This window comes from Aulonocara stuartgranti (genome assembly GCF_965226115.1).
Source record: "Aulonocara stuartgranti genome assembly, chromosome: 2".
In the NCBI taxonomy this organism is placed as follows: domain Eukaryota; kingdom Metazoa; phylum Chordata; class Actinopteri; order Cichliformes; family Cichlidae; genus Aulonocara; species Aulonocara stuartgranti.
The window spans coordinates 3,813,198-3,839,135 of NC_138940.1; the positions used below are offsets into that span (position 1 = coordinate 3,813,198).

General features: G+C 40.2%; 1 protein-coding gene across 1 annotated transcript in view; it reads right to left on the minus strand.

The window, feature by feature from the left end:
- Positions 1-25,938, minus strand: part of slit3 (slit homolog 3) — a 239,948-nt gene that overhangs the window by 2,887 nt on the left and 211,123 nt on the right. The window contains exons 26-37 of the mRNA XM_082554652.1: positions 25,847-25,929; positions 25,647-25,727; positions 23,928-24,052; positions 21,809-21,906; positions 16,288-16,427; positions 14,116-14,209; positions 13,348-13,485; positions 12,532-12,772; positions 10,829-10,959; positions 1,599-1,753; positions 975-1,135; positions 238-395 (exon numbers count right to left, since the gene is read on the minus strand). Coding sequence (XP_082410778.1) covers positions 238-395; positions 975-1,135; positions 1,599-1,753; positions 10,829-10,959; positions 12,532-12,772; positions 13,348-13,485; positions 14,116-14,209; positions 16,288-16,427; positions 21,809-21,906; positions 23,928-24,052; positions 25,647-25,727; positions 25,847-25,929 — 1,605 coding nt within the window. The remainder of the gene's footprint in view (positions 1-237; positions 396-974; positions 1,136-1,598; positions 1,754-10,828; positions 10,960-12,531; positions 12,773-13,347; positions 13,486-14,115; positions 14,210-16,287; positions 16,428-21,808; positions 21,907-23,927; positions 24,053-25,646; positions 25,728-25,846; positions 25,930-25,938) is intronic.

The window sequence follows — 25,938 nt, forward strand, 5'->3', positions numbered from 1 at the left end:
TTCATTTTATATAACAAACAGAAAATAAAGCTTGACCAGGGAAATTTTGCTTCTGTGTGTGGTCAAAGGGTCTGACACGAGGGTTTCTTTCATTCTCCTATCAGTATAACTTAGCAAACTAAACTAAAACTAAAACTGTTACAAAATGCACGCTTTACAGAATGTGTGCCCCTATGAGTTAGTAATTGCAAGTTAAATTCACACCTCACATTCAATGTCTCTGCCATTTTGGCTTACCTGTTGTTCTGACAGGGGTTTGTGCCTGTCGTCTGGTCACACAGAGCCCCACTGCGTCCAGGAGGACAATTGCAAGTTACTCCCGTCTCCCCTCCTTCTCTACATGCACCCTGTGCACAAACACTGCACGAATGACACCCCGCAAGAATGCCATCACCCTAGTGACAGAACATAAAATGAAGAAATCACTGTTAGAAACGACAAGCATGGAGGTAGGTGGCGCAACCAGAGAAATGTTTTGATGTTGCCTTAATGCTGCAGCCCTTCAAGGGTCCAGATTAAATATGTTTCCAAATTGGAAAGACAGCGTGTATACTTTTCCATAGCAGCTGCTGACTTTGTTGAAGTGCCTTAAAACTCATCAGACTTCTACTGTGGCTTATATTATGAAAGTGAACGCTTGCTTGGATTGGATCCTTGCTCCGAACCCAAAACAGAACACTGCTGTCATAAGGTTTTTCACTATGATTTTTTACATGGTATTTCAGCCAGATGTCCTCTTACTATTGCCAAACATAACTTTCTTTGATGATATGTTGATAGGCGAACTTACAGGACAGAGTTACGGGATTATGAGTTACAAAACCAATGTAGGCCATAGAGTTCTCAATAAAACCTTCAAGGTTTCTTAACAGCACTGAATGAACTTATAATACTTTTAATTTAATTTAATTTTAACATGCTACTGTGCGTTCTAGTAAATGCTGTGGAATCTATGCCAGCCGTTGAGTAATTACCTTGCCCTCAATTCTTTGTAGCTGTCCTGCTCCTCTGGATCTATAACTCAGGTCTTGAGGCTCCCCATTGATCTGGACATTGTGGACGCAGCCACTAAAACCCTGAGGGGATCGTTCAGGCCCTGGACGCAGACCTGAGGCCACGACCTGGGATGGCACTCCTGGGAATTGGTGAAAATAAAACCAGAAACAGACAGAAATGAGCAGTAATAACAATGGAAAGTATAGTATAATGTTTGATTAAGATATTTCCTTTATTGGTTTCATTCTGGCTTGGCTTACACTGAAATACAGTGTAAAAAACAACAAGGATACAGCACTGCAGCTCTCACTATTGCACAATAACAGTATGTCTCTCTTACTCGAGAAAAAAGGAGTTACTGTTCTCAGAGGCGTGTCTACCCTCTTTCTTGAAGAAAAGTTGAATAAAAACAGTTTTCCACTTCCTTACCACAACCCTTGCTGTGATTTAGTGTGCGTTAGTCTGCGTGCGCGTTTGCATGTTGTGTGTGCCTATACGCGTATGTACCCATGCGCTGCACAGCAAACAAGAAGTAGGGTAGGCCAAAGTAACATCTGTGTACCGCAAATGCATCGTGTTTATGAAGAAATGCGTGTGCGTACCTCCTATGTAAAGCTGGGTGTTGTGGTCGACGGAGGGCTGGCGTGCCAGCTTTCCCAGGCTCTTGTTGGTGCTGTTATCCACCACTAGGCTCAGTGAGTGGTTCTGAATAAGCAGCTCAACTGTGTGGAAAAGCCCGTCATTCACAGACTCAACGCTGTAACGAACGCACAAATGCACACAAACAGAAAAAAAAGGACATAATTTCAGTACGTGCATGATTATGATAGATTACCGTTGCAAAAACTGTTAGAGCAAATTGGAAAAACAGACCCAAAACAGACTCCAAACATTTTCGAGTCAAACTATTTTTTCTTTGTTTTGTTGTGTTTGCAAATCGACCAACCTAAATGAAAAAGAAATTAGGGAAATCTGTGTCGAAATGCTATCCCGAGACATAAAACACACTGATTACATCCTCAATATTGTGTTACTGTGGAAGGGATTATAATGTGCGCTTGATCTATTTCATGATTTCCTAACATGGGGGTTGAGGCCCAGTACTTTCTAGCAGCACATGGGCTTGTTTGTTCTGATGAGCTCAAGCCTTGGGGCAAAACCGGATTCTTACAATTTAATAGCCGGACTCAACCAGTTTGGACCATTGTGGTAAAGTTCTGATATTTTTTGGAAGAATAAATGTTTCCATTGAAGAGAAGTCTGCAAAGAACTAACATTATGACCTTTTGCACCACGTTTGACCCTGGGAGGAAAGTGTATGTGTTCTTGTGTGAATGCGTGTGTCTGAGATTCTCTGCTAAGTGGTTTTTGCTGGAGGGGAGACAGACAGCTATAGAGACAGTGGTTTGGCAAAGCTGAGAGAAGGAGAGAGAGAGAGCGAGAATGAGAGACAGGGAGGGAAAGAGAGGTAAATCGCGGGGTGGTAAAGTTGACCGTGCCTCCGCTCAACCAAGTTCTTGCAGAACATCAAAAACAGAAATGAACAAGTGAAGCTACTCTTTCTGCTGGTGGTCTGCTCCAGACTCCCACAGCGAAACATCAGGACAATACTTCCCTTTGTCTGCAACCACTTATTTGCTAACTAGCTAAGGAGCCTTAAATCAGCTGTGATTGACAGCTGTTTATAGAGCGTTCAGATTACAGCGATGTTACATTAACAGCAAATGGAGCAAAGTTTGTGAGTTCTGGATACAGGCCAGTGTGACTTTCATAAAAATGCTGACCATACAGAAGGACAAAAGAACAGTATGCATTACAACATACAGTATAACACATTAACAGGCCTTAAAAAGAATCAAGAATTTATTATCGACTCATTTGCTTTGTCTCCTCACGTGACACTGTCCTCGACAACTGGGTAAAAATTAGGAATCTATTTTTTTAACCAGTTTCTATTAATTGAAAGTGCTAATCTGAGATTTGAATGGAGGTTTTACAAGGACATGTGACTGTCCATCAACAAATGTGAAAAGCATTTGATTGTCATGACATCAGTCATGTTCAGCACGCAGCTAAAAGCTTGTAAAATAACAACTGTAGACTCAGTACAGACACATACATGGTTTCCATTAGGAACCATGTAATTTAATAAAGGCTGAGAACAGGCCTAGTAAACATAGCAAAATGATGGTCTGCTAGCCAGAAAAATCAGTTATGTACCTCAGCAGCCTCCTCCTCAAACCTAACTTTGTATTACTCTAGTTCTTTCATTTTTTGCATTACATATCATTCTCTTCTTTCCTCTTTATTCATCACTTCCTTTTCATTATCTTCTTCCCCATCCACTTCCTCTTCTCTTTTTCTCCTTTTGCTCTGCTTCAATCACCTTTCTAGCCCCAATGTCATTTAACAGTCATTTTTACCCTATTCCTCTTCTAAAGCTTATTTGCTTTCAGTCCAAAAGCTCTTCATCTCATTTTCCCCTCATTTGCTCAACTGCTTGTCTTCTTAAATTAAATGGAGCTGCTCACAAAGCTGAAAACTCTCAGATTGATGTGTTGTTTAGGAACCCTATAAACACATTTTTTTAACACATGGACATGGCAAACACAGCACTGGACTTGTTGTGAAACCAAAAATCCACCAGATGGAAGTAGCTGACTAAAGACTAGCGTGTCTGAGTCTGAGCAGCTGGCAGCGCTGCAGGTGAGTGTATGAGTTTGAATGTTACCAACATTAAACGTCCTTATTTTTTAAAGTGGATATTTTCAATAGCTTGTCCATGATTTGTGTGCCTGCATGTTTGTGAATTATTCTGCAGATTTAAAGTATATAACAGCAAAAAGGTCCTGGGTTTAAATACACTGGCCAGCTCGAGCCTTTCTGTGTGGAGTTTGCATCTTCTGCCTTTGCTTAGGTGGGTTTTCAACAGGTACTTCCTCCCACAGTTAGAAGACATGAATATTAGGTTAACTGATTAATCTAAATTGTAAGTAAACTATAAGTCTGAATGTGAGCAGGAATGGGTGCTTGTCCCTTGGTATTAGCTCTGAGATACATATGCATATTGTCCAGTGTGCGCCCCACCTTTTGCGCTATGACAGCTCGGATAGGCCCAAGCCTGACCATTAATTAAACAGGCAGTTACGAAAATGGATGGATGGATACAGTGCTTCCAAATGTGTGCACAATTATGTATGTTTTAGACACTTCTAAAGAGCACTCTGTTAGCCCTGTGTATTAGTACAAGAAACTGTCCATTATAGAATTCAATAAAAACAAACACACAGCCGTAGCAGATTGAAACTGCTTCTCTCTCTAACTTTCACTGTATTCATCCAAAGCCACAAGGGACAACAATTTCCTGTCAGTCCAAAATCCTGAATGAGCACATACACACACAAATAAACTTCACCAAAAAGAACTTCCCAAACCCCAAAACTGGCTTTCTGTCATATAACAGAGTCTAATACAAACCCAGAAGTAATTACAGGTCATTGACTTTATCTCAAACTGAAAAAACATATTTGGATTAGAAATAACCATGGAGATCCTCTTACACTGTTAAATCTAATTAGCCACTCCTGTCATTTATTACGCTGTTTCTGAAGCACATTTGCTGCGTCTGTATGTGAGCTTGCAAACATGCATGTGTGAATGTTTTTTAACAACTATACATCTACAAGTCTATACAACTACAGTAGTATGTAGTCTTTGTGCAATATCGAAGTATGTTCGAGTGAGCTAACTTGTTTGTGAGACTGTATGTATGTGTGTGTTAAACAGCCCAGTCTGATTACAATGATGCTCAGCAGACACACATCCCAGTTCCATATTGCTGTGGTAACCTCAATTAGCCATTACTGAGACAGCAGCTGGAGAATGGAGCACTCCTTCACTGTTTTCTTTCCTTATTTTTTCAGCTTTCACTAAACCAGGCTGGCCAGTTCAGATGAAATTTGTACTTTTCAGGAGTGGATTCGCTGCGTTTTGATGTCGAGTCTCAGGAATGAGGACTTGTTGTTTCAGGCCTCTAAGAACTCAGTATTCGAATGTCTCAATAGCCTCTGAGAATTTTAAACCTATAATGTTCAAGGATTGTCTGTCTGTTTTAACCACAGCCTTGTGGCCAGATTCAGGTCAGACATTCAGTCACTTTATTCACCCAAATGAAGGTCCAAAATCTTGAGGAAGCCCTGTATCTGAATAGAAACTGCTTGCTATGGTCACTCGTTTGTATGTATGTTTCCATACTGGGTGTATGTGATACGCTGCATATTTAAGTGAGTTACAATTAAGGAACACCTGCACAAAGTCCAACTGTTATGTTACGTTATGCCCTCCAGAAATGATTATGTTTGACATAAGCTCAAATCCATGGCCATTTATAATGCTTCTTCCATTCTTTGCATCACTTTCCCTTTTCTCTTGTTCAACCATCCGTCATCATCTTCCTTCAACACTTTACCTGTCTTTCTTCTGTCTCCTTTCTGCCCACTCATCCATTCCCCTATCCTTTTTTTTCTATGCTGCCTTTACTGCTCGATCCCTTTCTCCTTTCAAGAACCCATCCATCCCTGCATCACTCACTCTGTCACTTGCTGATGAATAACAGTAGATGTGCTCTCTTTGACCTGATGGGAGATTAGTGTGACATTTAGTAAAGGGCACCACATGAATACACAACAAACAGATGCGTTGTGCCCCGTCCCCTGCACACTGGCATGCACACACAAAGGCACACATTTTCATTTAACACTTTCATCTGGCGCTAATGAGGGCACAGTGAAAGACTTGTACACCTTCCCCTGCCTCTCCTTCTGTAGCTGCCTTCCATCTCGATTTTTTTTTTGAACTACAAAAAGAGACATTCCCCTCTTCGACACATCCCTTGTATTCATTTCAGTTTAATTATTCCCTCTGGTTTCTGCCTCTGTATTTTTTTAGTGAGGCCTGTTGAAATTCTCCTCCTTTTTGCAGTCCTCAATTTCTTTTTTCCCTTTTTTGCTGTTGATATTTGTGTTGTCTGGACAGGTTTGCTTCTGTCAAAAGGTGCATGCACCAAAAGGCATATGCAGTTCCAATACACTGTGTATGTATGTAAATGTTTGCATTTCTCTAGTATTAGCCACCTCTCTGTTTTAAAGCTAGCCAGTGGATTTTTTTTTAGCTCCATTTTTGTTATGACAAATATTTATCCCATTGATCAGTTGTGATCACTCATAAGTATGGCTAGTCGTCAACCTCTTATACCTATAGTGACCCATATTATGTAGGAGATATATAGTGGTGGTGAATAAGTGCATATAAATTCCTGATTGTATTCTACCAGGTTATCAGGGTGATACAAGTCACTTCTCACCCATCACATGGTAACCTGTGTTCAGCATTGTGAAAGTGTATATTTTAACGCTACACTTTAACAATGCTGAAATGTAACCCAAATGGCGAGTATCAAACTCAAGTCTTGAAGGTCAATGTTGTGTGACTTATTCCACGGCCGACTCTCTTCTCTCCTTCAGCATATTTCTCGAGCTGTGGAAACATCATTCATGATCAGTGAGATGTCACAGCCGTCATTAAACGAGGTGGTAACTGCATACTGAGCTTGCCACTTGGTGAAGCAGGCTGTCAGTGGGTGATATCTATGTGTGATAGCAATGCATGCATGGCCTCTTAACTAAATTACATGTATGGAAAAATACAGAATGTATAGAAAGTGATTGTGCATGTTTTATGAGGAAAGAGAAATGAAATTATTACATTTGCTATCATTTAGGTTGCACACAATGTGCTTTAATGGCTCTTAGTAATGGTTATTTTAATAGCTATTACTGTAAACTGTAAAATTTGTTGACAAATGAACTCCACAGGGGACCTTACACGTAATCTGTAAGAATCCACAGACGGACTGGTTTCTCATTTAACACTGGTCTGTGTTATCTGGCCATGACTGCTTCATTTCAGCACACTGTGCCAAACTGGCTTGAACATATCGCCCAGGCTCTCTAGTTTCTTCACAAGATAACTAACCCAGGGATCACTCAGAAACATCCCAGGGACTGGCACTGGTTTCTGGCGCTGGCTGTACAACCGCTGTATAGTCAGTGCCATATTTGGGATCTGCCAGAATTGCTGTGCTAAGATTGTGGTGGTTAAACAGTTACGCCATTCTGGACACTATCAGTTCAGTGGTGGCAGGGTGTTTTGTGGTGCCTGCCCAGCCATGTGGTTTGAATTAGTTTACAATGTATTTCTAAATTAGGGGAGATAAGACAGACCATTTGAAATAGTCAAGAGTCATGTAATCAAAAAATGGCATAGCAGCTTGTGGTAAAATAAGCCTCAGTACTGGAGTTCTGCCTTGTCTCCTTTCAGAGACAGTGTTTACTGAGAGCTATAGCATTGTAGGCTTAGACACGACTTCATTGTATGGATCTTTGTTTCATACTCTGTCACTCCCATATCCGGATTTGTTTTTTCCCATTTGACACTATTTTTCTGCTTTTTATGTTCTTAAAGTACCGGTATACGTTCTCTCTCTACCCTGTCGTCATCTGTCTCTCTCCACTTTTCTCAGTTGTTCTTGCACTGTGTCTGTCTGTTTCCCTTCCAGGCGTGGCCCATGTCAAGTTAACAAGACCAGACAAGGATAATTCCCTGACTCAGTCTGTGGTTTGCTTTTTCCCTCTGTTCTTCGCCCTCTTTCACTCCATCCCTCGGTCATCCCTCTGTACTCTCTCATCCATCCTGCAGTTCAGCTGCATTACATGGTCTTTTCATTTCGACGGCTTCCATCCATCTGTTTTACCCCTTCCGTTTTCCTCCTTTGGCGGGAAATGTATTCTACTCAGTTATCTGTTTATTGTGTCGTCTGGTCTTTCATTCATGCCTTCCATCCAGCATCAGTCCATCCATCTGGCTTTCTGGGTCTCTTTCTATCGTTATCAGACTGTTAGCAGATCAATCTGTCTTTCTATGCATCTGTGTGTCTCTGTTGCTGTCCCCTCTCCTAGTCAACCCTTTCAGCCCTGCCTCCATCCCACCCCATCTGTGCCAATATCTAATTAGCTTCATCCCATCATTTTCAGTCTTTCATTTGATCCTTCCTTCCTCTATAATGAGCCATTCCTCTTGTATTCTCCTTGCTTTTCCCGATATGTCATTCATTGTTAAACACAAGCACATATTCTTTTTAAGGTCATATTTGATATATGTGGCTTCCACATGTCACCCTACCCAAAAGAAACAGAATAGCACCACAGAAATCAAAAGATTATACAAATGTCAACAAACAAGTCAAACATGATAGTTTAGTAGGTTTTTCTTTCCAACCAAGAAAGAACATCTTTAAATAAAGGGCTGCAGCTCTGAAGCTGAGCTGAATGCCTAACTGTACTGGTGGAGGTCTGGAGCAAAGTTGATTACTATCAATACATGAGTCTTCTGAACAACTGCTAAATATATAACACAGCATCTCTATTGAGCTATGGCCCTCTGTGGTAAAGGCACAGCATGGAAGAAAAAAAAAAACAAAAACTGAAAGATATTGTCCTAAAGGCAAATTCTGATTTTCCACCCAAATGGCGCAGATTGTATACAAGGTTTAAATCAACCCAATGTTTATCACATTGCCTAACCCATATGGAAATCGCATCTGATGAAAAACATGCCATCATATCAGTAGATACAAACACCAAATGTCATATAAATAAAGGAGCATATATTGTCTTTAACAATTTAACTCTACTACAAGCAAAGACTTTCTTGCCTTATTTTGAGATTTAAAATAAATGTAATTAACATCTATCAATTTTAATTTATATAGAACCTGAATTTCTGTTTTTCAGAGAAAAGCAAATCTAAGTTTGTCTAATGACATAGAAGCAAATCAGGCAACAACAACAACAACAATAATAATAATAATAAATGTTATTTATAGGCACCTTTAAAGATCCTCAAGGTAAATTTACATTAGTACAACAAAATAAAAACATGAGGAAAATGAGAACTAATAAAAAAGTACGAAAGTATAAAAGCTAAACAATAAACTAAAGTCAATCTGTATGCAGATTTTACTGTAGGTAGATTATTCTGAACAATTCCTACAAAAATTTGACGGTGTAAATGATTCAAATTTGAAATATCTGATGCAGAGCCAGTCTTGCCCTTGACCTAGTAAACTGTGGCTTAAATTTTCTTCTCCTTGAGTTACTTAAGGGATTTGTAGTATGATGTAATACCTTAATCTTAAACTTAAATTCATTATGAGCGGGCTGCATATTATCAAAAGACCACAGTCTCCTTTTCTTATGACTTTGTTTTTATCCAGAGAAAGTGTGAAAAAAACCCACAAAGGAAGAAAATCACTCAGAATATACAGCAAGGAGAATGAAGAGTGAATGAGAACCCCCCTTACACACACACACACACACACACACACACACACACACACACACACAGCCACACTTTTATACACTGTAATAAGAAATAAAAGTCTAACAGTATTGTATTTGGATTAGCAGCGTGGTGGACTCACCCTACCCTGTGCAGTAAACACTGTCTATGTACAGTAAATATCTGGTCTAATATATGGCGTTTCATTACAAACACCCACGAGCTGTTTTTGATATTATGTAGTAACATAAATACACATATGTTTGTGCTGATGAGCCCACGTTACAACTTGTATAAGATTCTCTGTGTGTTATATATCCAAAAACCACTTGAGGTAATATTGTATGCAGTTTTTCATATTGTAATTTTGACATTGTATTAGCCCTTTCTCCTCGTCTTATATGTGTATGAAATAAATCTATGGATGACATCACCCTCAGTTTATTTTACAGTGCACCCTGTAGCCTTCAGACGTGGAGTTGAAAAAACTTAATTGGCACTTAGTAAGTTGTGTAACAACAGCTTACATCACTAATACTGCTTGAAACAGGATACACTATTTGACGTTGCTTATTTCAGGGTTGCATTAAGTGACTGCTTATTGTATCAAGTGACTTATTATTTAAACATTTGAATTGAAGTTTATGACTTGTGTTACAAAACAATGCACATCTTATTTCAGTTGGATAAAGCGACCAAATATAAGTATAATAACACTAAAAGGCCTCACAAAATTGTTCTATTACTGCTAAGAAAATGTTATCATGTTCTTTTCCTTGATGATCTTTGTTTTTTCTTATGGTCAATACTATAAGGGAATTTTTCTAGAAATTATGACGCACTTGCTGTTTTTGCAAAAATATGTAGGCAGATTTGTGTGTGGATGATTAAACCACTGAAATCCATTTTCTTGGTGACTTTAGTTTTGTGTATGTGTATATATGCATATTTTTCTGTTATTTTTTTTAATCACTTTGAATCCCTGTAATGTTTATCGAGTGGCTGTAAACTCAAAAATATATGTCTATGTGAGTGAATGCTTTTTGTAATCTTTAACCTACTGTTTACTCTTTGAACCTTAGTAATTGAATTCTTTTTCATCATGGTTTTTTGGGGAAGGTATGCATCGATGTGCTTTTTATTTTTCAAAGTGTGCTTTTAAAGTAATTTGAACCTACGTATCAACACAATGCTTGTTTTAACTTTAATGGAATGTAAAACCAAAATCATTTTAATTGATGCATTTCCACGTCGGAGTAAATTCGATAATAAGTCTGCTTACATTAGCGAGATAAAAGTGATAGAATAGTGGATGAATCTTTATTCTCTCATAGGTACTTAAGGCATGCTTAAACTTGACCTTCATAATGATTCAAATAAGTGAATGTGAATTCTAAGAATGTGAAGGACAGCTTTTCTGTTTTATGTGGCCTACCTGTACACAGTGGTTGGTGGGTAGTTGGCGATGTCGTAAATAAGACGTATGTGTCCCTGATAAAGCTCAATTGCCAGAGGATCATGGTCCTCCTTGTACAACAAAATACCGTTGTCTTTGTCTGTAGCCACCTGGAGAGAGAAAAACGTTGGACACAAAAACAGCCGTCAAAAATTACAGAATTTGATACACAGTCCACAGTTTGTCATATTTTTCATATTTCATTTAATTCAGTAATCATCTGGTAAAAGGTCATAGTGGCACATATAGAAGGAAATAGACCTGAATTGTTCATTTTTATTTAGATAAAAACAGGGCTTGTGTGCATATGACGCTATAATATCTGTGTGTATAACAACATATATAATAGCATCATGTGATGTTTCATTACATCATTTAAGCAAATCAACTTCAAGTTAGCTAGTAAGCTAACTTGCTAATTTAGCTAACTAGCTAAGATCATCTTAGCTATTTTAAACTTGTTTTACTCAAGTGATGTAAGTGAGGTTTTTTCTAGTAAAACAAAATTATGTCCCCTGTTCAACTATAAAACAGATTGCTCACTGCTCCCAAAGGTACACAAACTTGAAAAATATTGACCTCCAGACCTCAGAAATGATCTACTCTGTGAAAAGCTAATACTTTGCTTCAGTTAAGATTGCTGATGCATATCTGACTCAATATTAAAGCAGGTTAAATGGGTGTCTGATTTACGATGGTTATTTTATACCATCAACTGTAAACCATTTAAAAAGAAAACAAATTCCACCACACTTGTCTCAGAAACACACTTGACATGTCACACTTGCTCGCGTGCTCCTTTAAGCGCTAACTAACTAGCAAGTGGAAATGGGGCCATGGGGCCAAGCACTTAACACTCTGGCGTCAATGGAGCATAGCCAAGTCAACACCTGCTAACAAGCTGCTGGAAAAAAGAGAAAGCCATGCAGGCCAAAAAGAGAAAAAGGGGGTAAGAGGTGTAAAGTACAAAGAGTGAGAGAGCAAGTGAAGTGGAAGAGGGAGGAAAGAAGAAGATGCATATATGTGGATGAACAGAGAATTTGGATGCAGCCTTAAAGAAAAGAAAAAAGTGAAAAAAGGAGAAGGAAAAAAGCATATAGTAATTTATGAAGTGCAGTGGCTCTTTCATTCTTCTATTTCTCTCTCTTACCACTGACTCAAGGCCTCTTGGTAGAGTTTTAATAGCCTTGGCCCTGACATTGAAAAGTCCTGGCAAGAACGCAAAAGCACACGCACACACATGCACAAGCGCAAGCCCCCATGGTTCCAAACAGGTGGTAAATATCAATTAAACCACCTTCCTCTTCCTGTTTCTCTTTCTCTGCCTACTTTATTTCTCATTTCAATAAAAAAGAAAATTATGTGTCCATTAGGACATGACTCTCAGGTGTCCAAAATGTGTGGTCTGTGTGAGTGTGTATGTGTGCGTGGGCACGGTGCTCAGTGTGCCATGGAAACAGAGGGTGGAGCAGATGTTGGCTTTGCTTCATCTGCACTAACTCTATAAGCTTGATTAGAATGTCTCACAGCTCTATTTCAAGCGGCACGGAAATCTTTTAAGAGGAGTGCTACAGAATATAGCCTTTGCACCTTTGGGTTTATTTCAAAATAAAAGCTGACTGTTGGATTTGTAAACCTTGAAAAACAAAAATGAATGCACAGAGGTCAAAGGTTAACCCTACCTGTAACGAAATATGTGCAGTTGGGCGGAGTTTTGCAGCTGGCAGCTCCACATACCCATCACGACCCAGGAAGTGAACAGTGGCCATTTTGTCGCATTTGCTGCCATAGAAACCGGGCATGCAGCGGCAGATGGGCTCCCCAGCAACCACCAGGCACTGGGCGCCGTTTTGGCAATCGGATTGGTCGCAGGGGCTGGTCTGCAGCAAGATCATTGGTGGCGGGTTCTCACAGAAGAGCCCGCTGAGGCAGAAGTAGATTAAACAGAAGATAACTTATTTATAGAGCGTTAATTGGATGATTTGTTTATCTCTATTATGTGACAAAAGTTGTTTACTACTTGTTTTGTAATGTGTCTCTTTGAATTACACGAGGAGATTGCAGTGGCTAAAACAGAAAGCTAATAATCTTGAAATATTGAATCGGGGACCTTTCCTTCCAAACAGATTCAGTATATTTTCTTGTTTTCGCCTGGATCATTCTGAATCTGTGAAACTTCCTATTTTTCCCGTACAGTCATTTTCTAATGGCTCTGTCTTCCGTTCCTTTCCTTTTCTTCTGCATATCCATGACTTTCTCTCTGTTTTTCCCCCCTCAGCCACTGATGATGAATTTGTTTCTCTCTCGCCAACAGTCCCTGCTATAATTAACCACATGGTGCTGCATCTGCAGCACACACACACGCGCAAACACACAGATGCACGCAGTAGGTCGAAACAGTCAAGTCTCTGATTATGAAGTGCCATCTGTATCCCCTCCCAGTCTGGCCCTCCAGTCTTTCACTGTGTTTGTGTCTGATTTGTTTCCATGACTCTCACCTGAAACCCTCTTTACAGACGCAGGTATAGCCATTGACGGCGTCCACACACTCCGCTCCGTGCTGACACTTGTTCTCCAGACAGTCATTATAGTCCTGCTCGCAGTGCTGGCCCACGTAGCCTGGTAAACACTCACACCTTGAGTGACATGGAAATAAGGATAAAATTACACAGTGTGTGGGCAACAGACTTTTCCTCTCGCCTACAGGTGTTTTACTGCATGAAGAGGTGACATGTTTGGTTCGTTTCTACAGCTCAGTCAGTAACAGAGCTCTACTTTTATACCATATTTTCCCATTTCTCATGGATAAGTGTGGGAAATGTTTGTGTAAAAATATTTTTATATCAGTTCCACATTCGTAAAACATTATCCACACAGTAATGAGGAACAAACAGAATCGGCATTAAGTGAACACTTTTTAATGATCTTAACTCACTAATTAATTTAGATACTTATGAAATTATTATAGATCAATGTGAAAGGATTCTGCAAGAAACATTAATTTAGGCTATTAAAAAACAAACCTTTTCAACATGGAAGCCTTTAATCTGATAGCATAATAATTCATTATTTATAATTTATAAAAAGATTGATTTTAGGTTTATACTGTATAAAAGGTTTAAACACACAAACGTTCAGTGTAATATAACATTTCCCCCTAAAAATGCTTTCACTTGTATCACAAAAAGCCAGCTTTAACATGGTGAGCTCGCTGTCACTTTCACACAGTGTTTTTCAAGGATCCCCCAAATGTAACTGTTGCCCACCTGTAACCGCGGCCAACGCGAAGGCACTTGGAGTCATGCTGACAGGGGTCAAAACCAGGGAGACAAGGGTCAGTAACCTCGTCACACAGGTCACCTGATGAAAAAGAAAACATTTGCTGTCAGCAATTTAGAAACTGTGAGACTTAATCGTATTTTAGGCTTGTGTTTTATGCCTGCTGCATCATCACTGAATGATCTGAATAAATATTTTCAGAATTTATGTGGGGGAAAAACTGTGAAGGTAAACAGAAAAATAACACTTCAGAAGAAAGATGGGAGTAGGGGGGCACACTAAACTTTTCACACATACTCTCTGTAATCTTCAAATAGCAGTAGGGGGGGAAAAGCATCCTGGTCAAGGCTTTAGATGTGCTGTGGATGTCCTCACGCACAAAGGGAATAGCGCTATCAGCATTTTCTCAGACCTGACGGAGAAGGGGGTTAATGCTCTCTGTAAAAGTGGAGGCGGTCTAAAGATGTACACACACATACACATGCTGAAAGGGTGAGAAGGGTTAACAGTGTGTTTAAAAGCAGTAGTTGAAGTTAGTGGTAGGAAGGAAGCGGGTATTGAGAAAGGTCAAGCACATTTCCATCATTCTCTGCCTGCTTTCATCTAATCCTGCTGCCTTCCCGCCCTGTCTGTCTCCAATACCCTCGCCTCAAATCACTTTTAGGCACAGGTTTTTTGAGCTACAGTACACCGCAATTTCTGAAAGGATGTTTGACTTGTAAAAAAAAGAAAAGAAAAAAAAGCATGCTGTGAAAGTAAATTTTAATTATTCAGTCTTTGAGCTCCCTAAGCAGACAATTTCACACTTCAGGCACTTTGTTAAAGATGCCAAAATTAATTTATCAATGTGGAATTACCTGCAAATGAAACTGTGCTACAGAAAAAGATGTTAGGCATGATTTACCTGATTTAAAATCATTTTACACAATAATATGATCATATGAGAATTGTGGGAGGTTTTAACAGATATAAAGACACAAACTGTTGACACTACATCCATGCAGCTTGGTTTATCTTCCACCAAGGAGGGTAATGAAGTGAAGGTATGTGATCTTTGTGCTTTAGTGCTGCTTATTTCAGGAACAAGGCATCAGAGGTGGAAAACTGGGGACATGCAGAGTTCCAGAGCAACATATCTGGACATTGTTGCGAATTTTCTAAAACACTGATTATCTTGTTGCCTTTTTCACACCAAATTATTTAATACTTTCTGAATTGCAGTTTTTTTTTAATTTCACAAGGGATTAATTATATTTTCTTGTGACCTCCTGACCTTTCCTCCATCATCTGTCTAAAATGGATTTTTTACCATAATCAAAATGCTACTGTGACATTTAAATTGTTGAGCACGTTAAAGAAACCTTAAATCAGCTGTTTCAAAGGTCTTATGACATTAAATCTGGATTTTTCTCTCTGTGTTGCAAATATGACGTGACAGTCCTGGTTGCTGAGTTTGGAGAAAGGAGAGTGACTAGTAAAGTACTGTCCTCTTAATGTGACACCTGATGATTGCGCTGCGGTTCACTGAGCTAAGTGGGGAGTTCGGTGCCAGAGGAACCAGCTGTGCGCATGAACGTGTGTGTTTGTGTGCAACAGCTGTATGTGGTAAGGTGGCTGGCAGTGTGCAAGGACTCTGAGAGCCAACAACGATAATGACATGGTGTGTGTGCTGCTGAGTGTGTATTGACTGAGGTTCAGTGTTAAAGGGGACCTCGTGTTTGTGTGTGTGCGTACGTGTGTGTGTCTTAGAGGACACTGTTACACACAGAAAAACTTAAATTCAGAGTCAGCAGTTTAGCTTCAGCGTGCCGGACTCTGCCAGGGCAGCTCTCGCTCCTCTCAGCCTTTGCCCTTTATCGGCAATTTCTTTACCCTTTCCGTTGCTCTGTTTATTTCTCCCCTTCCCTCTAGTACACAGTCAATCTTTGCCATTTCACTCTCATTCTCCTTCTGTCTCCCTCTCATGTGATTGCTCTTTAAACCTCCTGCAGGAACAGTTTCAGGTCACTGCAGAGAGCCTGTCAATTACTAACTTACCATCCAGTAAACTGGAAAATATGATTTTGTAAGTGTGGGACTTGGTGACCCTCCCAGCCTCTCAGGGGCAAAGACTGAGGGTGCATTATTGAAAGTTTTTGTGTGTTTGTGTGGGTGTCTACCTGTGTAGTTTGGAGGACAGACGCAGGTGTAGTTGTTGATCCCATCGATGCAGGTGGAGTTGTTCTCACAGTCGTTGTCTTCGCAGTCATCTGGGTTTATCTCACAATGTTGGCCCTCAAAACCTGGCGGACACGCACAGCTACACATGCAAAAACACACAAAATGTGTATTATTACCTAGCAACTGGGCAAGATCTGAGGACTCATCATCAGCTCCTCGTAAATGCTCCTGTGAGAGAAGTTTAAAGAAGAACTATTGAATCTGTAGTTAATATTCTTACATCCTTTTCATTTAGAGACTCCACTTCATGTCTCATTAAATTCCAACAAGTTGCAGCTATTCCTGCAGCACACATACTTCCTGTTAATCTATTTTCTGCGATAAAGATTAGGGAGAATCAATCCTCCCTTTCAAACACAGCCTTTTGATTTATGTCATCTCTCTTTCCTGATGGGAGATGTTTTATTAATAAATATCAGTCAAAATTCCTCAGGCTTCTACTGAGGTGAAAGGAAAAAACTTTAAAACAAAACACCCACCTCCAGCTAAAAGGAAGAAAAAAACAAAAGAGAACAAAAAATGCTGAGATACGCTTAGTTTGATGCCACTACGGTTGGACGCCGCCCACCTGGACCACTCAAAGGGAATTATCAAAGCTTCCTCCTCTCCTCCACTTCTTTCCCTCACCCACCTCTTTTCTCGTCAGCCCTTGATCTCTTCCCCCTTTTCACCCTTTGTATCTCAGTCAGGATAACTCCTTCAAACAGATCACACTACCTTTAGGTGAAGATCACTCACCCACACACAAACACTCTAAGTCTAATAAATCCAACCGCAGCTGCCTTTGACAACTCGCCCTCTCTCTCACGACTCTCTGTTCTTCTGTTCATCTAGACATGATTGATTTAAATTACTTTTATTGGGAAAAACTGAATTTTACATTAAGTTCACCCAATAAATGAAGCAAGAGGATAGCTGCTTGTCAGTGACAATTATCAACCCACACAAACCCATTCACTCGTTTTTGTGGCACAATGCTTTGTCCTCGCCACTTTTTTGTACATACAAAATGTGTTTAGTTCTTTCTCACCGCTTTCATTTCGCAACAAGTGAAATGAAAGCTTTGGTACCTACAGTAAGGAGTTTTTTCTCATGTATCTCACAATACTGACTGGTTACCACCTCCCTATCTGTTTTCCAGTTTAGAAAACCTGCACTTAAGCCTTCACTCAAAATGACATAAAATAAATTTATATTCTAAGATATAATGAGCCTATTATTGCAAGTTGTTCAGGCTAAAATATTCAGAAAAATGTGGGATACTTATGCAGCAGAGACAAAGGGACCACTCCCAATCCAGATGACTTAATGAAGCAGAAGAAGAGAAAATAAAGGAAAAATAAAAGGAGTGATGAAGTAAAAAGAAAGGAAGAAGATATTAACTGTTCCCCATGAGAAAAAAAAAGAAATAAAAATGCAGAAACCACTGACTGGGTCAAGGATCACCGTTTCACCAATCAAATCCAAGTCCTGACATTTAAATTATATAGTTTGACAAATGGAGCTGTGCTAAGAACCAAAGTTAATTGGACTTCCTGAATATGCGTAACTGATTATATAACATGTTAAAATGTCAAAGGGGCATGGTCTCCTTCCCTTACTGTCTTTCTCCCTTTATTTCTGTCTCTCTCAGAGGTCACAGGGATCTACCTGTGTTTCTTTACCATTAAGGAATCATCTGAAAAGGGTAAAGAGACCCCTAATAGCATTACCACACAAGCCTTTAAAGGCCAGAAGCATGTCAGAGCTTTTCAAAGGGCAAAGGCCTTGTTACTGGGGTTGAGAAGGAGACAAATCTGGTAGAAAGATATATGACAATTGTTGCAATTACAGCCGCTGTTTGTCACAAGACTTGGACAAAGGGTGACGTTTTGGAGCGGCACTGATTACCCGGGCAGGCACGGTCGAGGATTCTCACACACACACAGATTGCATTTGTTCTACCATGGGCGGTTATTAAGCAGGAAAATTGAATTTATATTCTAAAATATAACAAATCCAACTAGCAAGTCTCAAAGACTTCTTAAGTGAAATATAGTGTATTTGATGCGGTTTGATTCAATTTAATGGTGAAAGGGCCGTTTTGCTTAAAATGAACCACATTAAAAAGTCATACCGCAAAGGGTCTGTTTTTAATTAGTCCCATTTCTAAACAATTGTTGGCCGTTTGATTACTTTTGGTCTGCGGCTTGTGCCATAATTTTCAGCACAAAGTAACTCTGGCCTTAGTTTTTTAGTCCAAATAGGATTAAGATTATAGGGGACATGGAAGGCTTAAGGAAGCAGTTCTCAATGTTTTAGGTCGTAGCAATTTAGTATGCTTAAACAATTCTGCAATGTAACTTTCAATATTTCAAGTTGCGTGCAAAAGTCCAGGAGTAAAACATCTGCTTTGAGTGTTATCCACCCATTAAATGAACATTATCCACTGCAGTTAGATATGTCTAGCAGGTGCCCTCTTGTAGCCATCTGTGGGTCAGAAGGTGTATTATCATTTATCTAATTATTGCTAGAGGTAGAGAGATTATATAGGCCATCTTTGGGTCAAGTAAAACGTCCACTGGACTCTCTACTCTGGTAGGTTAGCAAGTACAGCTTTCTAACATGCAATACCTTTCAACCAAAAAAGTAACCATATTTCTTTCCTAACACTAACCAAGCAGTTATTTGGTATGTAAACTAAACCAATCAGCAAGCAGTTGTTTGGCTTAGTAAAAGTCTAGTCTCCTGGGTAAAAACTTAATTTACTTCATATGTTGAAAAACTCATCATCTATGTTTTCCTAGCATAACAACAACCACTAAATGAGGTGATAACAGCCTGTTGAACATACTAGTTGGCAGAGATGCGATCGCATATTCAAAAAAAAAAAAAACCCAAGAAGATCAGGTGAGGATAATACCCTATATTATCAGAATCAAAGTCAGAATAGTAATTAATCCCAGAGGAAATCATGTGGTCACATACACACAATGATGGCAACAGACACCCTTCTTTATGATCTGTTTCTCACTGCTGGAAGTACTCTGTTTGGTTTAGGCTTATGCTGCTTGAACTGAGGGTGCAGAAGGCAGCACAGCTAATACACATTTGCTTGCTGTGAATTCTCTGGACAATTACCTGTGCTATTCTCCTATGCATGTAATCAGAAATTACACAGACTTTCTACTAGAGAGTTAGTAGGTTAAAAACCCTTTGACATTACACATTTGCGTTCTCACCTAACCTGCACCTCAGCTGCACCGCATGTGCAAAAACAGGTTGCAATTCTGAATGTGTTGGGAAAAGATGGGTGGGGAAGTGAATGGGTGATGCACAATGTTATTTTCCCTAAAGCACTGCCACTGAAAGGCTCTTGACCACTGGAGTTGCACTGCAGCTAGGATTCACACACTATGATTGTGTTGGGCAGCTCCTGAGTCTAAATATACACTCAACAAAAATATAAACGCAACACCTTTGTTACTGCTCCCATTCCCCATGGGATGGACGTAGAGACCTAAAATTCATTCCAGATACACAATATAACCATCCCTCCCAAACAGTGGTCACAAATCACTCCAAATGTGTGGTAGTGGGCACATCTGCTATATTGAGATAATCCATCCCACCTCACAGGTGTGCCACATCAGGATGCTGATCTGACATCATGAGTAGTGCACAGGTGTACCTCAGACTGCCCACAACAAAAGGCCACCCTGGAATGTGCAGTTTTGTCTCACAGCAAAATGCCACAGATGCCACAAGCAATGAGGGAGCGTGCAATTGGCATGCTGACAGCAGGAATGTCAACCAGATCTGTCGCCCGTGCATTGAATGTTCATTTCTCAACCATAAGCCGTCTCCACAGGCGTTTCAGAGAATATGGCAGCACATCCAACCGGCCTCACAACCGCAGAGCTCGTGTAACCACACCAGCCCAGGACCTCCACATCCAGCAGGTTCACCTCCAAGATCGTCTGAGACCAGCCACCCAGACAGCTGCTGGAACAATTGGTTTGCACAACCAAACAATTTCTGCACAAACTGTCAGAAACCGTCTCAGGGACGCTCAACTGCATGCCCGTCGTCCTCATCGGGGTCTTGACCTGACTCCAGCTCGTCGTCGTAACAGACTTGTGTGGGCAAATGCTCACATTCGATGGCGTCTGGCACGTTGGAGAGGTGTGCGCTTCACGGATGAATCATGGTTCACATTGTTCAGGGCAGATGGCAGCTGAGAATGTCCCAGTTCTTGCATGGCCAGCATACTCACCGGACATGTCACCCATTGAGCATGTTCGGGATGTGCTTGACCGGCGTATACGACAGCGTGTACCAGTTCCCACGAATATCCAACAACCTCGCACAGCCATTGAAGTGGAGTGGACCAACATTCCACAGGCCACAATTGACAATCTGATAGACTCCATGCGACGATGTGTTGCACTGCATGAGGCAAATGGTGGTCACACCAGATACTGACCGGTTCTGGGTCCCCAGACCCCCAATAGCGCAAAAAACTGCACATTCCAGGGTGGCCTTTTGTTGTGGGCAGTCTGAGGTACACCTGTGCACTACTCATGATGTCAGATCAGCATCCTGATGTGGCACACCTGTGAGGTGGGATGGATTATCTCAATATAGCAGATGTGCCCACTACCACACATTTGGACTGATTTGTGACCACTGTTTGGGAGGGATGGTTATATTGTGTATCTGGAATGAATTTTAGGTCTCTACGTCCATCCCATGGGGAATGGGAGCAGTAACAAAGGTGTTGCGTTTATATTTTTGTTGAGTGTATGAAAGCGTATGAATGTAAAATAGGAAGGTTCCTGAAAATGAAGTAGCATGTTCAGCATGCTTTGAGAAAGTGAAAACATGAATATAAGGATCAGATAAATAATGGATAACCTCCTTGAATTATCCATTCCTCCATTTTCTTAACTATTCATACAATTTAGGGTCGTAGGGTCATGGGGTGAGAGACACAGTACAACTGGATAGAATCTAAAGTATCAAAAGTGGCGTCAGTGTCTTGGTCAAACATGAAAAAACACATTTTCAAAACCATCCCTGGTTTAACACCAAATTCTTCCATAGCCTCATTGATTTTTAGTGCAAAACCTGCCAGCTACACAAGGGTTTGAAAGCAAAACTGGTGTAGTCAAAGTACTAAAGCTGTCTTAATTAAATCTTACTTAAATGCAGATAAACTCTGCATTCTCCTAGTGTATTCTCCTAGTGGTTCATTAGTGGTTGCTCGAGGTTGACGACAGTCACAAGGGGAAATTGGTGCTGCACCTCCTTACAATTTGGTTGCAAATAGTTTACAGTGGCGGTATAAAAGATACCCCCTTGTCTGCAAGTTCGTCAGCCAGCAGACCCCAGAACCCAGTCGTAATTTTGAGACTAACAACTGGTACCACTGACAAAACTTCCACATAGCATAACACTTAATAACAAACACTGTTGTACCTGAAGTGGTCTTCATGGCCAGGATGAATGTGGCAGGTTCCTCCATTAGAACAAGGAAAGCTAATGCAGGCATTGATTGGTATTTCACAGTCTTGACCCTAAAGGAGAGGACAAGACATGGCAAAGCAGTTAATAACTGAATATTGTGTCTTCTGTTACTACTGGAATAAGTGAAGCTGTCATCAAACTTCTTCACTAGTGACATAATTTTACTGTCCGGCACATTACAGTTAAGTGTTCTTAATTTTATTTAAATGTATTTAAATTGACCACTTGGGAAAAGACAAATGTATGTAACTATATATATGTGTATATATTTATATATACATTATATCTAAATATATAGTTCCACTGATAAAGTTCTTTTTACTATTTATGTTGTGCTCTTGTAGTTTTTCTTTTTAAGGACAACATATTTTTAAGGTGTAGTAAAAAAAACAAACCACAAATGTAGTGGACATATTCATAAAACATGTCTACTTCTTTGATTCATTACTTTTCCTGGTAAGAAGTTTCATTCATCAGAGTCCTAAAACCTCTGTCAGCCAATATACCCACTTGTTCTGATCAAAGCGCTTTATTTTTGTTTTTAATCTAAACCCATCTTTTTATTTCCTTTTCTATTTTATTCTTTACTTTAGAACTTCATGTTGTGTTCACAGCCTCCTTCATTCATTTCTCAACATATTTCTCACTGTTCCTTTATACTATGTGTTCTCTCCATTTCTCCCACAACACCTTACCTATGACATTTCTTGTTCCTTTCTTTAACTCACACCTCTATCATCCCATCTTCTGTACTTAATTGTTGTTTATTCCTCATGTCTTCCCTTCTTATTCTCACTCCTCATGTTCCTAGTTGCTTCTTTGAGTCTTCACACATTTTAATTAATGTTGTCCCAGTGGATGCCAGTAAGAAAAACATACACATAGACATGTACATACACAGACACAAACATACACAGGCATGCACACTCCAGCAGTCCTTCCCGCACTGTGACCTTGGCAAATGATGTGTTAATTAAAAGCAAGACCAAGGCTTTCTCCTGCAAAAGTGCAAAGGTTATGCAGCATGTGTTCTTGTAAAACCTAAAGTCCTTGCACAGATACTCACGTGCACATATACATGCAAACAAGCACAAACAGATATGCATGCAGTCTATTCTTTAGAAGCTGGAGCTCAAGGATCTCTAAATACAGATACGCAAATAAGGGGTATGCCGATGAGTACAATGAGTACAGTCTCAGTCACCATTAGTTCTACTTTGGATCCTCCGTTCATGCTACAGGATGAAAGCAACCCCTACATTTAAAATCAGTGTCATAAACAACTATTTATGACTTTCTTTTTTTGCAATGTGCAGTAAGACACCACTGATATGCACATGCTCGCCTATGCAAACTGCACTGAGTAGAAGATGTGCATGTCTTTTCTAATGCGAACTATGAATATTGACAGCTATTACACCCTTTATCTTTTGATCATTCAGTACCTACAGTGCAGTCAGCTTCGCTCCTCATTTCTCTATTGATAGACAAGTAGATACATTATGCATACAAGGCCAGAGCTAAGCCTGATAATACTCCTAATGCCAGAGGATTATGCAGCCTGGCTAGTCATCTAGGACACCTTTCAAAAAAGCAACTATTTCTAGAAAAAGTGAAAATTTTGCTGCGTGATGCACTCTATAATTCAGAAGAGTTGAAATAAAAAGGAACCACTAAATAGTACGCAGTTACAAGGCTGTAGGCGCGGGAATAACACGGCACCAGAGGTTCAAGGACTGATTTCGACTGCCTCCATATCAACTGAAAAAATTTTCACTTTTGATAAATCACTTTGTAAATACTTCCAAAAACACCAGCAAGTATGGCAAGCCTGATAACAACCAAGCATTATGACTGCAATAAATCAATATAACATTTTTATGAGACCATGATGGAGTGCAAGTTTAATCAAACTTATAAATTAAAGTACACACTGACCAAAAAAGGAAAATGTATATTCTAGTGGCTATATTATAGTTTCAGATGTGGACCAAGAAAACAAGTTTTAGAAGCGAAACATATTATGTCTGACCGCCACCTTCAGTGCGTCTCTGTCTGCTGATATTCTTACCTTGAATCCATACGGACAGGTGCAGTGGTAAGATCCTGCGGCATTGGAGACACAGGTACCATTATTTTGGCAGGGAGCTGAAAGGCAGGGGGCGCACTTTGACATCAGGTTGATATCCACTGGACCTACAAATGATAACAGACGTGGGAGAAAGCAGAAAGAAGAAGGAAAAGTGTCAGAGATGTGCACAAGAACACGTGTGATCTCTCTCAAACTCAAGCTACGTAGAGGCAAGAAGTAGAGTAAGATGGGATCATTTTTAGTTCATGACATGATGCATCTTTATGCAGCACTAGGTTTGCTCATGGAGTCCCAGCCCACTTTATAAACTCACAAACATAGTCAACAATGGTCATGTAATGCAGCTTCATTCTTTTTAGCAGATTACACTTTTCATGATATTTCTTTTATCTGTGTAAGAAGTCTGCTTCACAGTTCCTTTTGTCATGGTCTGGCTGTGTGGCTGTAAAATTCCCTGGTATCCACCCATGGGCAGGGCCTACAGCCTCCCTCAGCTGAAGCTGATTGAGGCAATCAGGTTGGAGATTTAAGCTGCTTGCTGACACTGCTTCCTCGCCAGTTTGTCAACTACCCTATGTTGGTAACCACGCCTCACGCCTCATGTTCATGAATCTCACGTGCTCTACTAACCTTGTAATCTCGTGTTCTAGTTACTCCAGGAACACTCCATCACACCGAACCACTCATCTTGGAAATCTGGTTAACCCGCCAGCTCTCGGACTCATCTCCTTGCCTCACCTGCCTGCCCCCCTGTCCTTACACCACCTCGGGACCTTCACCACTCAGGACAGCTGCCACACACCACCTAACCCACCTGGACCGCACCACCTCTCCCTCAACGCTTCCATCTCTCACCTGCACATACGTACCTATTCACCAGCAGCTGCCGTTGCTTTCTTGGACCTGTCCCCTTGCTTATCCCTCTCCCCTGGCCAAGAGCCTCACGCCCCATATATCAAGCCTTAAATCAAGAACTAACGTGAACGTCATTTTGGTGTTAGTTAATAAACCTTTGTTAAACCCTTGACTCTGCCTCCGCCTTGGGTTTCCTGCACGTGGGTTTGATTTTTGGTGCTCAGCCTCCGGCCGTTTTGTGACCCTTTCCCGTCTGGTCTGATAGCAGAGAAGCCCTTGATGAGGTGATGTTAGAGGTCTGCTGATTCTATATGAGTTTACAGAATCCAGCCAAGAGGTAGAGGGGATTTATTTTATACATTTATATCTATGGTCAATCCTCTAATATAGCATGATGTATTACCAGCTGAGCTGATCCAACAGGCTAAAGGCTTGAGTGTCTGGCAACTCAAAATGGATCAGTCAAACGAATATGTTTGGGCTTTAAGCCACTACTCTTACCACCCAGCTAACAGGAAAAAAAACCAGCCTCAGCAGCCTAAACAAATAATCTGCATTTCATATAAGCTTGTCGATTTTTGACCATGAGCTGCCATTCTCATCTAAAGCTGTGAAACTCAATCTAAGGCAAGGCTAAAGTCATAATGTTTTCTCCCAAATGGCCTAAAACTAAAACTCAGTAGTTTTAATGGGAAGAAAGTAAACTGCAAACAAAAGCTACAATGAAATAAACACACTTGAGTCTGTAAATATAATAACAGCCCAATCTAGTCTAAATCCAGGGATTACATGAGTGGTAAAACAATATATTGCACTTAGTACTATGAAAATATGTGTACTTACCTTTGCACTGAAATCTGTTTAATGGTGTGGTGAGCAGCAGTCTGTCAGCCATGTCAGGAGGTCCAGTACAGCGAGCAATGCCTTAAATACCAATTTTAAGTCAAAAGATATTCAGTATTTTTCTTATATGCAGCATTAGATGTTGGTGAACACACGTTTTTGGTTGAACAAATGCAAGCATATTGACTGTGATTTCTTACCAGGCTCTTTAAAGCCAGCCTTGACCCACTGAGAGAGCCAGCGCAGATCACAGTTACAGTACAATGGATTGGCACCAAGAGCCCTAAACAAA